General features: G+C 41.0%; 2 protein-coding genes across 5 annotated transcripts in view; one reads left to right on the top strand and one right to left on the bottom strand.

Moving 5' to 3' along the window:
• Window positions 1-2,754: 2,754 nt before the first annotated feature.
• PUS7L (pseudouridine synthase 7 like) lies at window positions 2,755-16,031 on the bottom strand. 2 transcript variants are annotated; one of them, XM_075429261.1, is made up of 9 exons: window positions 15,876-16,031; window positions 14,790-15,685; window positions 13,944-14,103; window positions 12,005-12,200; window positions 9,650-9,748; window positions 8,049-8,130; window positions 6,304-6,581; window positions 4,532-4,585; window positions 2,755-3,892 (listed from the first exon to the last, which is right to left on the bottom strand). In XM_075429261.1, exons 2-9 carry the CDS (start codon window positions 15,658-15,660, stop codon window positions 3,569-3,571), a joined length of 2,064 nt encoding a protein of 687 aa, XP_075285376.1. In that variant the 5' UTR covers window positions 15,661-15,685; window positions 15,876-16,031; the 3' UTR covers window positions 2,755-3,568. The 2 variants fall into 2 exon arrangements, with proteins under 2 accessions (XP_075285376.1, XP_075285375.1); XM_075429260.1 differs by having other exon boundaries at window positions 13,944-14,262; window positions 15,876-15,890.
• IRAK4 (interleukin 1 receptor associated kinase 4) overlaps window positions 15,325-17,096 on the top strand; it is a 16,307-nt gene continuing 14,535 nt past the window's right edge. Inside the window, exons 1-2 of one of the 3 annotated variants that reach the window (XM_075429263.1) lie at window positions 15,325-15,356; window positions 16,373-16,542. In XM_075429263.1, coding sequence (XP_075285378.1) covers window positions 16,382-16,542 — 161 coding nt within the window. In that variant the 5' untranslated portion in view covers window positions 15,325-15,356; window positions 16,373-16,381. Of the gene's footprint in view, window positions 15,357-15,964; window positions 16,147-16,372; window positions 16,668-17,096 lie in introns of those variants that run through there. The other 2 variants (XM_075429262.1, XM_075429264.1) reach the window with 2 other exon arrangements.

Raw genomic sequence — 17,096 nt, 5'->3', positions numbered from 1 at the left:
TTTGTAGATTCTCATTAAGGATAATACCGGTTGTCAAATTTGTAATGAATTAAAAGTAACAGGATTTCACAGATTAAGAACATTTGCATTTTTCCCATTCAAGTGCCCAATTATCTATCATCTGTGCTGAAAAAAATCAACTGGCCACTGAACTTAAAACCCCTTTTGTTAGAAACAGAATCAGAGACCTGTCTTCATTAGTATTAGCAAAGTGCTTTAAGGCTTATCAGAAAAGGATGGTAGCAATAGAAATACTTAGATGAGAGATAACTAACACACCAGTCTTTTCCTTAAACTCACATCAGTGCAGAATGATTATCTTCTCTAAACGTAGGGGCACAGATGTTTCGCTTATATAGATTATACTGAGGAAGCTGAGTATTGCACTCATGCAAAACTCTCCGAATTCAACTGTTCCTGTACATAATCCTGCAAAATAGCTGCTAAGATTAAGAGAATGAATTCCAAATAAATGCCCACTGGAATAAGAAGGATGTTTATCATATAAACACTCTAATAGCTAACCTGACTTTTCCCTAGTAGAACATTTCTACTATAGGAATTTAACCCATGGACACACATAATTAGCTCTTTCACCTTAAAGTTGCTGAAAGAATGATTTGCTTAAGAAGATTAGTCGTTTTAGTGTTCAATAGAAGTACTGACAAATGGACCTAAAATGATTATAGGGGAACTCTTTTAACACCATCTTCTGATCTTTTATATTAAAATAGCATGCCTTTCAGTCAAAAACCTTTTAATCTGACCTTTTGTGTTCTTCCAAATTAAGGCTCAACTTCTAATACTCTATGTATTCAAACCTTCTATGTGATGAGATGGTTTTCCAGGCTGTATTGAGCCACATCGAAGACGACCACTGTAGTATCTCTAAATGGAACTTTAGTGCTAATTTATTTCTTCTGGTCATTGTCACTGCATGCAGCTTGCTGTCTGCACTGGAGCACTTTACCATGTCAGCAGTGACAGGACAACTGGTTTTGAGCTGTGCTGTACCAAAATGACTTGAGTTAAAAATAATTTTCCAGAAGAGGGATATTTTTAAGGGCATGTGGAAGACAGAAGAGGTGATACTGAAAAGCTAAGACAGGAACAAAGCTGTCTCAGATGGGTTGTGGCAAGTAAATGGATTTTTCAATCAGTTTGGCTGTATACCATAACGTTGAGGCATAGAGTAAGCGCTGTAATAGAGCAAGCATTGTAAGTCGCTTACAGTGGCTTTGTAGCTATTGTTTACATGACAGTCTATTTTCCCATATCAAAGATAAGGGTCAAATTTTGAATTCCTTATACAGACTTACAGAGTAATCCTCATATTTTAGGCAGTGAATTATCTGGATCCTTCATTGCTACGCCGCTTTATATGGGCACTGAAATAATGTGAATTACATTTCTATTTTTCCTACTCCTATAATTCTAGGTCTATTTATCAGCCTTGGGAGATTTATCTTACTCAGCTGTTAGCAACAACTGAAAGACTGATGCCATAAACAGAATTCAGTTTATATTACTAATTCTCAGTAAAAATGAGTAGCGTTTCCATTTTAGTTTTAAGTCACACTGCCATCTACAGATTGAATAAACACTTGCAATGCTTTGCTTAGGGTAACAGGGCAATCCAGGTTGCAAGAGGTCTCCGTTCTCTAGTCCATCTGCCTCCACAAAACAGAGTTGCCTCTGAGCCCAGACCAGGTTGCTCAGAGCTTTATCCTGTTGAGTCTTGGAAACCTCCTCAGGTGGAGACCGCACAGCCTCTGGGCAGCCTGTTCCACTGCCTGGCTCTCCCAACGGGGGAAGAACCAATCTGAATCTCTCATTTCAATTTACGCTCATTGTTTCTTGTTCTCCTGCTGTGCATCACTATGAAGAGCCTGGCTCCATCTTCTTGCTAACCTCCCTGTGGGCACTGGGGAATTGCTGTTGGTTGCCTCCCATGCTGTCTCTTCTCCAGGTTGAAGAAGCCCAGTTCCTTCAGCATCTCAACTGGCAAGTGATCCAGCCCCCAAACAGCCTGGAGGCCCTTTCTGATCTTACTCCTGTTTTTTTATGTCTGTCTTGTGCTGGGCATCAAAACTGGGCGTAGAAGTTAAATGTGGTCTAACAAGTGCTGAATAATGAGACATAATCCCTTCCCTTGATCTACTGGATGTGTCCCTGCTAACACATCCCAGGAGGCTGCTGGTCATCCTTGCTGCCAGGGCACACAGCTGGCCTGTGTTCAGCTGCACACAGGGCCCCCAGAGCCATTCCCCAGCCTGGGCTGCTGCAGCGGGGCTTCCTTCCTAGCAGTAGCGCTTTGCATTTGTCCTCGCTGAATGTCACCAGGTTCCTGTTGGCCTGTTCCTCCAGCATGTCTAGGTTCCCCGAGTGGCAGCCTGATCCTTCAGAGTATCCATTTGATCCCTTAATTTGGTGCCATCTGGAAATTTGGTGAGGTTGAACTCCATCCCCTCCTCCAGGTCACTGACAAAGACATTGAACAGGATGGGGCCCGGGAGAGACCCCAGTGGGACTCACTCCAGGTAGGGTACGACCCGTCAACCATGACCCCCCGAGCCTCATCCAATCACTTTTTTTACCCATGTGGTTGTCCACCTATCCAGACCATAATGTCCGAACTTCAAGAATATTGTGGGACAGTATCAAAAGCCTTGCTGAAGTCAAGGTAAATGACATTTCCTGCTCTCCCCTTTTCCACAAATCCACTCATTTTATCACAGTTAACTGTTTGGGGTTTTTTTTAATTAAGAAAAAAAATGTAAAAGTTTTTTTCCAGGGATGGTTCCATTAACATTTTTTTTGCCACCATGAGGCTTTACAGCAACAGAAATAAAGTCTACATCCTGTAACCAATAAAACAGAGTTTTAGTTTTATTATACGTGGTTTTGCAGTTATGTTAAATTACTCCCTCATCTTGATGAGCTTACTTGAATAGGCACTAAGTTACAGCTATGCACTGCTTAATCCTGGAATCTTTAGCATTAATTTAAGTTGGGGGATTCATCAAGTGTCTGATAAAGTATCAGATGACTTGTCACTGACTCAGGATTTTTACCTTTTAACACTTGGTGCCTGCACACAATGAAAACACAATCTATTTAGTGAACCTTGGTACAGCAACTTTTCAGTTAAGATACCTGTAGGCTGCAAACTTGTAACATTATTGCTTGAACAGCATTTAGTATAAACCATTTAAAAAAAAATGTTTATGAAAAGATACATTTGTTTGCTGCAAACATTTTTCCAGGAGTTAACTTTGCAAGTCAGATGTCTATGCACATATGAAACTTCCTTTAAGTTCTGTTAAACCGGCCTCGCGTAACACACAGCTTTATTCCAATGCATCCAAGGGTTTACATTTAAGGTTTGGAATGTTTTTGGAACATGCCAAAGGATTTTAGTGGGGTTTTTTCCTAATCACTATGAATCTTGATCTATGATTTTTTCCTGTTTCTGGCTTGAACCTGTTATTCTCCCTTATTTTCTTGGCATTATACATAAAATATCACCATTGTATAATATTCCTGCAATCTTTCATTAACTGCAATCTTAAAAGTCACATTTCATTATTTCTCTCAGACAGACAGTTGCATAACATGAAGGATCAAGGTCAAATGATACATGAAGAGAGACTTTTGATTCATCCAGATGGTTGTCTTCAATTCCAATTGCTTTTTCACTACCTTCCAAAAAATATGACAGATTCTGAACATTTTTTAAAATGGGTCTGTAGCATCCAGGTATGTTCAGCTGCAATGGAGGCACTCTGAATTTGCACGTCTGCAGCTCATCCTTAGAAAGCCTTTCACGGTACCATCGCCCAACGTCATTACTGGGATACTTGATACTATGTCCCACCATTGGAAGAACCACCTTCAAAGAAAAAAATAAAACAACAAAACGTATCTGAAATCAAGCCCACCAATTCCCCTTTAAATAAATGTGATTACATTTTTAAATGTCTAAATCTTGTGGTTTGGGCCCTGAAATAGTAAAACAGCAGCTTCTCTAGTGAAACAAAGCTGTGCAAGACAGGTATCTTGGACATAATTAAAGCAGAAAAAAACAATCAGTGCACCAGGATTCCTAAAACAAACTAGAAACATACTAACATGGATTTCCTTGCTTGTTGGGAAAGATACCATAACAAAGACGTTACGTTGCCCACATAAGACTTCACAACTACGCACTCTGAACCTTCAAAAATTAGAATGGCAGCTGCTCTTGAATACTCTTCCCAGCGGACTGAAAAAATTTTCAAAGTATTTACATTCAGCTTCAAGATAAATATTGCCATACTGCAAATGACACTGTACTTATTTCCTTTACAAAGTAAATATTCTTTCCTTCTGTTTGTTATGATAGTGGAGATTAGTTCACATGTGTTTTCTTTAATGTGCATTCTGGCAAGGAAGAAGACTGCACTGGTCAACTTTATCACGCCATGTTTAAAAGGAAACATTTAAATCAAATAAAGGGATCAACCACTCAGAATTTTTCATACAGACTTACTTGGTTTATAGAGTATTTGTTAGCTGACTCTTCTGGAGCAGTGACTACATGAACCTGACAAGACATTTAAGAAGTTAAGAAAAAAAATTTTTGAAAATAAAACATACATTTTTTTTTTAGGAATTATGAACTGTAGTCCCAAACTTGTAAAGGTTTCTAAGTTATCTGACCACTACAAGAAGAATAATCTACTTCAGGCATGAAAAATGATAGAGATACTTAATATAATCTGTTTACTCGTAAATGGCATTGCATTAAATATTTACCAATGCTAGCTACCACGAAGTAGCAAACTATCACTACAAACTCATATTCTTTGAGTTTGAAGTTAACTGTGCCAATGCAATCTTGTGCTACATCAGCAAAAGCAAAAATACTTAGAAAAATGTTTTATATTAAATAGGTATCTATCTATACTAAACTCAGTAATTCAATACTGAATTTGATACCTCTGCTTTTAATTTTATTTTATCTACTTGTTTTATTAACATTCACTCTCAAGAAATATTGTTGAAGAAAAATCACAATGGAAACAGAAGCCGCTCTTCAGAGACTGGAAGTTATTCAGTAACCTTACAAGTGCTCTCACTTTCAGATTGTGGTATGTTCACCCAAAAGAAATCAGATACATTCTGCCTATGCACACATCTGTTTATTACCCAGGAAAACACTGCAAAATTCTATGCCTTATCTGACGATTAAGAGAAAGACAGAATCATAGAATCATTTAGGTTGGAAAAGACTCTTAAGATTATTGAATCCAGCTATAAACCTAACACTGCCAAGTCCACCACTAAACCATGTTCCTAAGTGCCACGTCTGCACATCTTTTAAATACCTCCAGGGACAGTGACTCAACCACTGCCCTGGGCAGCCTGTTCCAGTGCTTAACAACCCTTTCAGTGAAGAAATTTTTCCTAACATCCAATCTAAATCTGCCCTGGTGCCATTTCCTCTTGTCCTATCACTTGCTACTTGGGAGAAGAGACACAACTGCTTCCACAATAAGAAGAAGGTATGCAAACCCTGAAAGAAGAGATGGCTTCAGAATGGACCTCAGCACACCAAGACCTGGGACCAGCACACACTCTGCTGCTGGCTTCTGCTCCTTGGCTCACTCATGGCTCCATTCACAGCACCCAGGCTGTGCTGTGGGCAAGCAGAAGCACTCTCTTGCCCTTTACTACTTTTCCAAGAAGACTGCTGCAGTTTTTGAACAGCTGCTAGCAGTTTACACCCACTGTGAATCTGTTTTAATTGCCTGTGTAAGTGAAATTGTGCTACACATGCTTTGACTGTGTAGCTGCAATGAGATTACCAGTTCAGTCTGAGCTCAGCTTTCACCATGGGCTTACATTCATGAAGGTATCTCTAATGGGAAGGTCTGACCTGGAGAGCAAGACAGATCTGCACTGACTGATAATATAATCACACCCAGAGTCCACTCTCAAGGTTTTCCCCAGTCAGATCCTAAGAAGAGCATTATATACCATGTAGGCTAAATTCTTACATGTATCAATTCAACATTCCATTCCTTCTTCTCACTTCAATAAAATGAGCAGTCATAACAGACAAAAGCTACTACTATACTCCTACCTTATATGCCTATTTATGGTAAATCAAGAAAAGCTACATCACTTTTTTCACCTTTGTCACTAATATTAAATATTTCAATGAATGAACCAAAATAAAAGCATTAGAGTATGTATTCAAGTGCATTAAGCTATTTTCTTCTTTTTTTTTTTTACAAGAGCTGTTTTGTAAAGACTCACCTTGTCATTCAGGGAAACGCTTTCACCATTTTCTTCTGAGAAGACAAGATCGCCCTCAACAACTTTTGAACCATAAATCTTCAGCCTATATGATGCTGCTTCATTCCAAATTTTACTGCAATAAGCATGGACATAGAATATGCGCATGGAATGAGGAATATTGAGCCATCCTTTGGTACAACCCTCATGATTTACACCATAGCGATGTAAAGCTCGCAGCAACATCTTCTCTCTCACTTTAAATTCCGGCAGCATCATGAGTGCACCCTTTGCATCTTCTGACATAAACAAAAATAACCATATAAATAATCCTTGATTTTTCACGTATTATCTGTCAGGGAAAAATACACTTAAGAAATAATCAGGTAGGGGAAAATGGTGTCAACCTAACCTCTTTAGGCTGACTTTTAGGTTATTATTCACTTTCTTTCAATGTGTCATGTTAGACAAATTCCATCTTAGATGCCTATCAACACAGTCCCATGAATTCTGTTCTATTTCATGCAGTATAAACTAAACTAGCTGTCATTCAGTTACTCAGCCTAGTTTGCATTACTTTTTTTTTCAGAAACGTACTTCATCACTCCAAAGTTTTTTTTGAGATCAGGTAACTGAAAATAAAAGACAAGCTATAAAAGAATATTAAACCTCTACATCATTCATGAATGTGTATTTCATAGGGATTAAAATATATGCATTTATTTTAAAGATACAGTTTGCATTGGCCACTGGAAGTCTGACCCTCAACCAAGTTGAAAATACATTTAATCAAATTTGTACTGCATTATATAAATGTTGTATATTTAAAATGTTATGGTTTACATGTTTTCTTATTACAAGTGATTATCTGATGAAGCCTTTTGCATAGCCTTTTACCTTTCCCTTTCAGGAAGAGGCAAGCAGCTGTTTTCAGAGTCCGCATCAATGCCTTTCCATGCATCACACAGCAATGCATAGCACAGAATGATTCACCGTACCATTTTTGTGAAATCAAATGTATGTGTCTCTTGAAGCTAAATATCGTAATTGTTCTGTCAATCTAGAGTGATAAGCAGGCTAATAGATATGGGATATTTGAAAAGAACAAATATATCTGAAGTCAAGAGCAACTCCAAATTTTAAGATTTGGAGAGAAGTTAAGCTGAATGATAAAAACAATAAATGTGACAAACAGAGCATTTTACTCAGCACACTTCTGCCTTTGACATAGTTTGTTGATATGAGTTCAAGAGAGAAAGAAGGCAGATCACAGGAAAGCATGGAAGAGATACATAATTAAAGAGATGTAAAAGCAAAGCCTAAAGATGCAAAAAGCAAGAGCTAAGGTTGTTACAGAAATCTCAGAAAATTAGATGCCCACACCTGGTAAGTGCTAACTACAAGCTGGGTATTCCTGTATACTTCCTTTATTAGGGAGGAGAAGTTTCTATTCCAAAAGTAGACAGATGGAAGGAGGCTACAACTGCTTTGATAAAATTATCTTAGTCCCTTCCAGTATTATGCTATACAGCGTTTGTTTCTACACTGTCTTGCACCTGAAGTACATTAGTGTTACATTATTTTTCACATTTAGGGCCTCATCTTCACCTAATTTTAAACTGTGCAACTCCACTGAGTTCTGCAGAATAAGTTATGAAGTGGTATAAAGCAACAGCAAAAGAAAAAGTATCTCTCTCTGTGACAACACCTTAATCCCTCATAATACCAACCCTGAATAAATATATAGACAATTTAACTGGACATACCAGTTCGAAGAAAGTATCTTTTTGCGTTGTTTACAGGGTCATCAGTATCTTCGGGTGTGAAGAATAACTTCACAGCTTTCACCTTTAAAGAACAATGTTAATAACTTTTTTTTTTTGCATTTAAATATAACTATTTGTCAACTACACACAAAATCATGCATCCAATTCTCAAAATTATACCAGCTCTTTAAGGTCAAAGTCAAATTCTCCCTTTCACAGAAGATGCCACGAACAGTAAACCAATGTGGTTGTGTTCCTTCTCAGATTAAAGGGTTTAGTCACAAAGAAGACACAAGACAGCTTTCAAAGCTCTATGAGAAATCAGTCACTCGTCTCGAACATCCAGTTACAACTCCTCCACTTTGTAATGCCATCATTCTATCCTGAGCAGGAAGGTTCCTTCTCTCCCTTTTGCATGTTTCATGCAAAATTTAGATTCAACACCTTCCACAGTCTCACAAAGAGGGACAACAATCTTTTTTTTTTTTCCTACTGATTTGTATTACTTTAGATGACACTGTGACAGGGAAAACACTACACTAACCTCTGCTCCTTCAGCATCAGCAGAGCCACACAATTTGCTAGCGCTTATACCAACCTGTGTCATCTGGTTCTTGTCCTCCTCTATGTTGGACTGTGCAAGCATATACTAGCACATTTTTAATATAAATAGTAGTTCCTACATGATTTAAATCAAAAAGTACCTGAGTTAAGACTAGAGATTTAAATCATTACTCTTCAGGGACTGGCGCCTGGCAGCATACCAGAATTCAAAATGTCAGATACATCAACAGTAACTTTTATGGGCTGCCCCCAAATCTTGATTCTTCTTATATTTGAAGCGTAAGTTTTCCTGACTTTTCTCAGAATCCAAACAAGATCAGAAGCAAAGGATACTCAAGTACTCATTTGACTTCGTAGTGTCTGATTCTGTGTTAGACTTGTGCCAAGTACTATACTATAAACATTGAAAAGTACATGACTCATCTTATGAATTATTACTTAAGAAATAAGCTCTCCTTATCTTACATGGGAGCAATCGCTCAGAACCAAGAGCTTGGGAAAGTAGCCAAGGAATAATGGAAAGCAGCAATCTCTTCTATTTGGCAGATAAATTACTGTGGTATTGAAAAAGCAAATCCTTTCATACAATCCTATGTAATATCCTGTGACATTTTTAAGAAGTATATAGACCCCCAGCAGGGTAAAGAGGCTACAGGTTAGGAGGCAATCAGGACCATGGATAAACATTGTATAAAGATTGCTTCATTTTAGTGTTCAAACCTTGTATGGAATGCAGCCACTTTACTGCCAAGTGGCATGACAACGATCACAATCACATACCAACCACAGACATAAAAATCACTTCTTGAACTATTTAAAGCTGCACCTGGTGTTTAAGAAATGTTTCTTGTTTCAGTTTGAAAATCTTCATTCTGATGTTGCTGTCAAAACTGATCTGGCAATTACGTCCAGCACACATATGGGTTTATCTCACAAATGAAATTGTTCACTGGGAAGGTCAACTCCAGTGCTAGACATTGCAACGGTAATGTGAAATTAACTTGACAGTAACTACTTAAATTACAAAATGAAAATACCATTTCTTCATTCAGTAAAGCCAATCCTATTTGATCTGTCTGAACATTTTGTCCTTGTCCAAATCGCTGAGGTCCGTAGTAATTTACAAAGCCTTTTGTCTAGAACGATAAAGAATAAATGTGTTAAAAGCATGAAAGTATCAGGTACAATTAGTAAGACTAAGCATACAACACATGTACATCTACATTTACATCCAAAATGCATACAAAGTGGTTTTTTAATCAGAAATAATACAAGACAAAACAGTAACTTATGATTCGTTACAGTATTTTAGCACCTAATTTAGAAACATCTAAAAAGACAACCAAGTCCTACCATTGTCTTCACTTCCATAAAAAAATAGGCAAATGAAACAAAATTATGTCAATATAATTAATTATTATAAATACAACTACAGGTCAAGTCAAAGCAATCGAGCTTTTTATATGTGCCAAATTATGAAATCTCTACTCAAACAAAAGTGGCATAGCACAGGTAATGAACAGTAACTACTGTTGGATATTTTTTCTTAAAAATACTAATCATTTTTCACATGAGATCATTTGTATTATTATTACAATAGTAATACCAAGAGTGAGCACTTCTGCTAATTGGGATTTTAAGTCTCCTGATGAGTTCTAGGTCACACGTGGGCAGTAAAATCACAGCCCTGTGACCCAGTAAGAACATCCTTTTCTAGAAAATAATAAGTATGCAAGCAAAAAACATACGGTATTTGTTTTGGAAATGCTTATTCAGTTCAAATTATATAACCTTGCTTCAGACATCCTTAGGTCCCATACATGATTTTGTTTTCATGGAAGATGGAAAATACGTATTTTGGATTAACACAAATTCTGGTTTTGTCATTCATCATCTGACCAGTAAGCTAAATCTAATAAAGCAAGACACACAGTCATAGGAATTAGTGTTCATTTTCCAAACAGTAAACCAAAAAAAAGTCAGGCAAAGCAGAGAGAGAGAAAAAACATTTAAGTATGAGTTGAACGCTTTATTCAATAATAAAGATAATTTCCAAAATACACGTAATGTATCTTGCTTTTGCACACTGGATAGTTTTCATTCAAGTCTTTATTCCTGGATTAATCTTCTTAAAGTAATTTGCATTATGGTTATTACTTAGCAAGATAGGGCAAGAAAATTACTGCTGTACAAAACACCTGAAGTCTTTCTTTTCCATGATATGCTTTTACTTTCCTCAGTGATTTAAGAATGTCTGATGACCGGGTTTTCTTCAGGGATTAAGGATAACAGCTATCAAAATCTACTGAATTTCAGGGGATCTTCTTTCTCTGCTACAGACATTTCACATGTATTTATGCTATGAAAGTACAGAGTTTTTCACATGAGCCAACCATACCTTTTTGTCACACGACGAAAAAGACAACCAGTTGATATGTGCAACTATATTCTTTCATGCTAATATAGCAAAAAGTATCAAAACTGGGAAATGGTGCCATTATTGCGCTATTACAAGCATTTTCTTTAAAAGAACTTTTTTTTTTTACAGCACAGAACTAAAACTCTGCTGATTATTTGCAACCACGAGCCCGTGCGAACCTCATGAAGTTCAGCAAGCCCAAGTGCAAGGTCCTGCACAGGGGTCAGGGCAATCCCAAGCACAAATACAGGCTTGGAGGAGAATGGATTGAGAGCAAGCCTGATGAGAAGGAGTTGGCGGTGCTGCCGGTTGATGAAAAACTCAACATGACCCAGCAGTGTACACTCGCAGCCCAGAAAGCCAACCATATCCTGGGCTACATGAAGAGAAGTGTGGCCAGCAGGTCGAGGGAGGTAATTCTGCCCCCCTACTCACTCTGGTGAGAGTCCCGTGTCCAGCTTTGGAGCCCTCAGCACAGGAAAGACATGGACCTGTGGAATCAGGTCCAGAGGAGGGCCACAAAAACAGTCAGAGGAAATGGAACACCCCTCCTATGAGGACAAGCTGAGAGAGTTGAGCTTGTTCAGCCCAGAGAAGAGAAGGCTCTGGGGAGACCTTATAGCAGCCTTCCAGTAGATAAAGGTGGCCTACAAGAAAGCTGCAGGGGCACTTTTCACAAGGGCATGCAGTCATAGGACAAGGGGGAATGGCTTTAAACTGAAAGAGGGTAGGTTTAGATCAGGCAGAAGAAAGAAATTCTTTACTGTCAGGGTGGTGAGGCACTGGAACAGGTTGCCCAGAGAAGTTGTGGATTACCACTCCCTGGAAGTGTTCAAGACCAGGTTGGATGGGGCTCTGAGCAACCTGGTCTAGTGGAAGGTGTCCCTCCCCATGGCAAGGTGGTTGGAACAAGATGACCTATAAGTTCCCTTCCAACTCAAACCATTCTATGATTCTATGAGTCTTTTTTTACCTCAACATTTTCCATTGCTTCAGATATTCTCTCTTTCAAATCTGCCGAAGAGTCATGACTGTGGCGTTTGAGATCTCTCACAACTATATTAAAGTGATTGCCCTTCAGCTGACCAAGTCTAAGGTGCTGGCATGCTGAACGTATGTTGTGTATTCTCATGCCCTTTTTTTCCATTTTGCTTCCAATTTCTTTCAACCTGCATAAATAATTTGGAGAAATTATGAACCATCCTCTACTAAAGCTATCCAACTTCTAGTACTTGTCTTCTTCACCTTTGTGCTATAATTAGAACACATAAAAAAATAAAAAGAGATTTAAAACAAATTATTATGAGAAAACCAAAACAAATGCAGAGATGGAAGTCTTAAAATTTACTTGTAGTCCAGAAATACTTTCTAAATGTTTGCCTTATTTGCACTTATATTCTATAGCCCGACAGATATTAGAATGAAGAAATTCGTTGATCTTTCTCAAGGCAACTGAATTTTGCTTTTTTTAAAAAAAAAAAAAAAAAACCAAGTAATTTACTCTTCAGTCCTAAAAATCTGCTTTTCATTAAAAAAAAAAAAAAAAAAGTAATGTGCTCTAGCAGACTCCAAAACACAATTGCTCTTTCTTGGTCAGTCTTAACAAAAACAAACTCTGCACTGATTCTCTGGGTATGCCTGCATATGCTTGTAATTGGAAACACAGCTGACAGTTCAAGTATTTGCCCTTTAAAGTATCCACTCAATCTCTTTGTTCTTATGTGTAAGTACTAGTCATTCAAATCAAAGGAAACTTTCAGCATAAGAGCTTACATTCTAAGCAATATTTTAATGACTTTACAAATTATTTATTTATAAAAATTATTTACTTTCCCTGTCATGCTAGTGGCTTGGAAGTATTTAAATACTTTGCTTAATCATTTAAACATTAATGCAAAGTTTTGCTAATTATCTTTTGAACAACTGGCCTTACAGCCCAGTTTGCAGTGGAATTTTACTATTAATATATATTTTTGTTAAAAACCAAATTCTACTTTCCTTTATTTGCAAAGTGTACTTTGTTGCCAAGACCAAAAAGCACCATAAAGTTAAAGCTGGGGAAGAAATAAATTATAGTTTTGACTGTTACTCAGGTTTGGCGATACCTTCTTTATTTAGTCTCATGTTTCTAAACTAGACAATGTAATAGAAGTTGCTACTTAACACTCTAAGACAGCATCTGTCCAAAGTACATTTGTAATGATTTACTTTAGTTTTGTAGCCGTGCAAAGCTTTTAAGTTGTTGTCTGTAGACCGCAAGACAATACTTTGACAGTACGTGGAAACCTGTTGCATCCTGTAGTATGGGCTTCTTCTCGGTTCCATCTAGTGGATGGTATTTAAAAAATTGTAAAGTGGATCCCATGAGCATGATTTGGAAGGATACTGTCCCAGAAAATCTGGCATGTTCATATTATGAACAATACAGAGAAAGGTGAGACTTTTCTTTAAATTCAAACACTGGGGGACTTCAACGCTAAGCTGTATATTCCCTAAAGCCACAAATAGGCTGGATATATATCCACAATTTAGGCTGGATATAAGGAAGAAATTCTTTACAATGAGGGTGGTGAAACACTGGAACGGGTTGCCCAGAGAGGTAGTGGAGACCCCACCCCTGGAAACATTCAAGACCAAGTTGGACAGGGCTCTGAGCAACCTGACCTAGTTAGTGGTGTCCCTGCTCGCTGCGGGGGGGTTGGACTAGATGACCTCTAAGGGTCCCTTCCAACCCAAAACTTTCTATGATTCTATGATTCTATGAAAATATTAAAGCCGTTTCCACTGTGTTCTAATACAGGAGAAGGGAACACACAGCAATGAGAACATTTCAGAAGATCGTACCACGTTGACGCTTATTAATATATATACACAAATATGTGCTAAAGCTAATGCACCCAGCTTGTTAGTACCTCTCAGGAGTCACCTTCTTCACAACCATGGGTTGGTAAGTAATAGCCTTCTTGTCTTTGATGCCAGTGTAACTGAAGTCCGAAGGAAGAACACCAAGTTCAGCAGCCAAGAAGCCAATTGCCTCTAATGTCTCTAGATTTTCCTTCTGAAGGGTGAAAGCTGAAACAATCATCTCAGAATTATTAGGAATTTGCACTTCTAAATCATACAGATGTTCTGCCATGGCAGATGGGCAGGTTCTTCCCTTCAAACTATAGTAGCATGGAAGCTGCAAAGAAACAGTCCTCCCACCCACCAAGACGAAAGGAAATGGGACTTCTGCAGTATTGAAAGAGAAAAATAAAGGCACAGTAAACAAAACTCTTGGAACAAAAAGAAACCCCTGCTGCCTTTAAAAATAGTACTTGATAAAATGCAACACAATTCAATGAACACCTATTGACTTATTCCTAGAAACATACTCTATATCAGAAACCAACTGCTTTAAAGAATGAGATCATAAATCAAATTTGACCTTGCTAACTTGTCCAACATCTACATGCATGTTCTAAAACCCCACAGTTACTTTCAAGGGAAGGCTAGAAGACACGGAATAACACAGAGTTAGTGCTACAACCAAAAGAACTGTACCCGTTATCACTGAACGGTTTGTGTAAAATCCCTGCAGTAACCTGATTCACCATCTCATTCTCCAGTGACGTAACTACACTGCATTAATGATGATTTATTTCAGCACAAACAATGGGTCAACCAGGCCTACACATCACATAAAAATGATTCCAAGTCTCACTCTTACTAAAGAACACTGTAATACCTGACACTTTCACTAAAAATGTAGTATTTACCTGTATAAAGATCTTGTTTTTCCTGGAAACCACCAGCAGACCTTTTTCTGGACCAACGTTTTTCTCGAAATCGTACCATTATTGACATATTTGGCTGATCATTGACATCTGTCCCAGTAAAAGATTTTGTTTCTAAAAGTTTTCCAAATTTTCTATTGATAAAGTGGTGAACTACTTTTCTGTGCTCTTTGTTTGCATCAGGCTCAAAAGAAAATGTAGAATTTTCTAGCTTTGCATCTAAAAACTTAAAGAAATCACTTGTTTCCTTTTCAGTCACTAACTGACAAAGTTCTCTGTAATCGGCGTTTCCTCTTACAATCATTTCGTTGCCTTTTGTAACAGTGACTAGAAAGGGGAATTTCTGCCTAACGGCACTGTGTAAATCAGCTCGCCTTCTCTTCTCCAGCACAGGCCCCAGCGAGAGCTCCCCAGCGCTCGCATCGCCATTACTTCCCAGGCCCCACGCGCCCTTCAGCTCCCTCGCAAACTTCTCAAGCAGCTCGCTCGTGGGTTCGCCCAGCAGCGTGTCCAACCCACCGGCCTGCTCCGGGCCGGACCTCAGCCCAGGTTCGCCCTCAGGGGACGGAGGGCAGCGGCCTGGGTGACCCTCAGCGGGGCTGGGCGGTGGGCCGCGGCCCTCGGCGCCCGCAGCCGGACGCTCCCGGCTCGGCCTCTCGGGCTGCTGCGGGCAGGGCCCGCTTCGCCCTGCTGACGCTTCGCCGGTGTCCCAAAGCGATTCAGGTGGCCGGGCGTCCCCGGGCGAGCGTTCCTCGGCCATGCCGAGCTCCGTCACCACGAAGTCGTTCGGGGAGTTTTTGATGGTGCCACAGAAGCCGGCGTGATCGGTCGCGTAACTGAAGGACCGGAGCATGGCTCCCAGCCAGAAACCGCGACACCTGCGAGAGGAGAAAATGAAAAAGGGCGGGGGGGGGGGGGGGGCTGAAAATACCAACTACTGGAGAATGGCGGGGGGGGGGGGGGGGGGGGGAGGCCACCCGCTCCTCTCCCGTGCCCCCCACGCCGCCAGAGGGCGCCACCACCCACCCCGGCCCCCACGGCGGGAGGGGGCCCGAGGACGGGACCAACTTCTCCAAGCGTGCGGGGCAGGAGAGGCAGCGAAGCGACCCGACACCCCCCGCCCCAGCCAGCCATAGGGCGCGCCGGAGGGGGCGGGGCCTCTCCCGAGCAGCCCGTGGCAAGGCGGCGTGGGGAGTCCCGCGCTTCCGCCTTCTCCTTCCCGGGCCACCGCCTCCGTCCCGGTGACGCCAGCGTCACCGGGGGTTCAGTCCCTCCCTCTTAAAGGGGAAGTGACGCGGCCAGGGCGCGGCCGCCAGGAAGCGACGGGGCTCGCGGCGAGGCGAGGCGAAGGGGGAGGCGGCGGTTGGGCGCGGGGGAGGGGGCGCTCGCCGGGGGGCGGCCGGCGCCGGGCGGGGCCGTGAGGGGGGGGCGGCGCCGGGCGGGGCCGTGAGGGAGGGGCGGCCCCGGGCGGGGCTGGAGGCCGGCGCGGCGTCGGGCCTGGGGCGTTGCTGGCTGCCGCAGCCGCTGCCGACCCTTCCGGTAACGGCGCCGTTTGCGTTCCGCAGGAGCTGAGGATGAGCGAGCCGGTGACGGCCTCGACGTACGTGCGCCGCCTTGGCTACGGGCTGGTGAGGCGGCTGGCGGACTTCATCGACCCGCAGGAGGGGTGGAAGAAGCTGGCGATGGATATCACCGACCCCTCCGGTGAAGGCAGATACAACCAGATGCACATCAGGTGCTGGGCAGAGGTCGCATCACCTTGTTTGCTGACCGTTTAGCGCAAATACCGTTGCCCGTCCCGTCATCCCGTCCCGTTGCCCGTCCTGTTAGTGTAACTTGGTGCGGCTTGTGTGCCAGCAGGTACTTGCGCCTCACAGTACCGTTTCCTTACGGAGCTCATGGCAGTTGCTCCTAGCTGTTCTCCAGTTTTCAGACAAGCTGTAGCCAAAGAAAATCAACTGAAGAAATTAGGATTAACCACAGCCACAGATGTATATTTTTAGTGATACCACGTTGGCTGTGTAACTCTGCACCCTAGAGACTGGTAAGCATTGACTCCGTTGTGCATCTTTGCACAAGAACAGCGCGAGAGGCAGCTGGGCTGTAACTCCTAACTCGCTGTTCCCAAGAAAATGTCCAACAAATCCGAGGTGCCCGGGGCCTAAAACTAAGAAGTTCAACTGAGAAGTAATGTCAGCAGTATTTTGTGAACACCTTGTTGCTTGAAGGGCTTGTTGAATCCTTAAGCTGTTTCAAAGGTGATGAGATTTTTAATACCTTATATATCAT

Source organism: Opisthocomus hoazin, chromosome 8 (genome assembly GCF_030867145.1).
Source record: "Opisthocomus hoazin isolate bOpiHoa1 chromosome 8, bOpiHoa1.hap1, whole genome shotgun sequence".
Lineage (NCBI taxonomy): Eukaryota > Metazoa > Chordata > Aves > Opisthocomiformes > Opisthocomidae > Opisthocomus > Opisthocomus hoazin.
The sequence above is the reverse complement of the archived record's forward strand: the minus strand, read 5'-3'. Positions and strand labels throughout refer to the sequence as shown.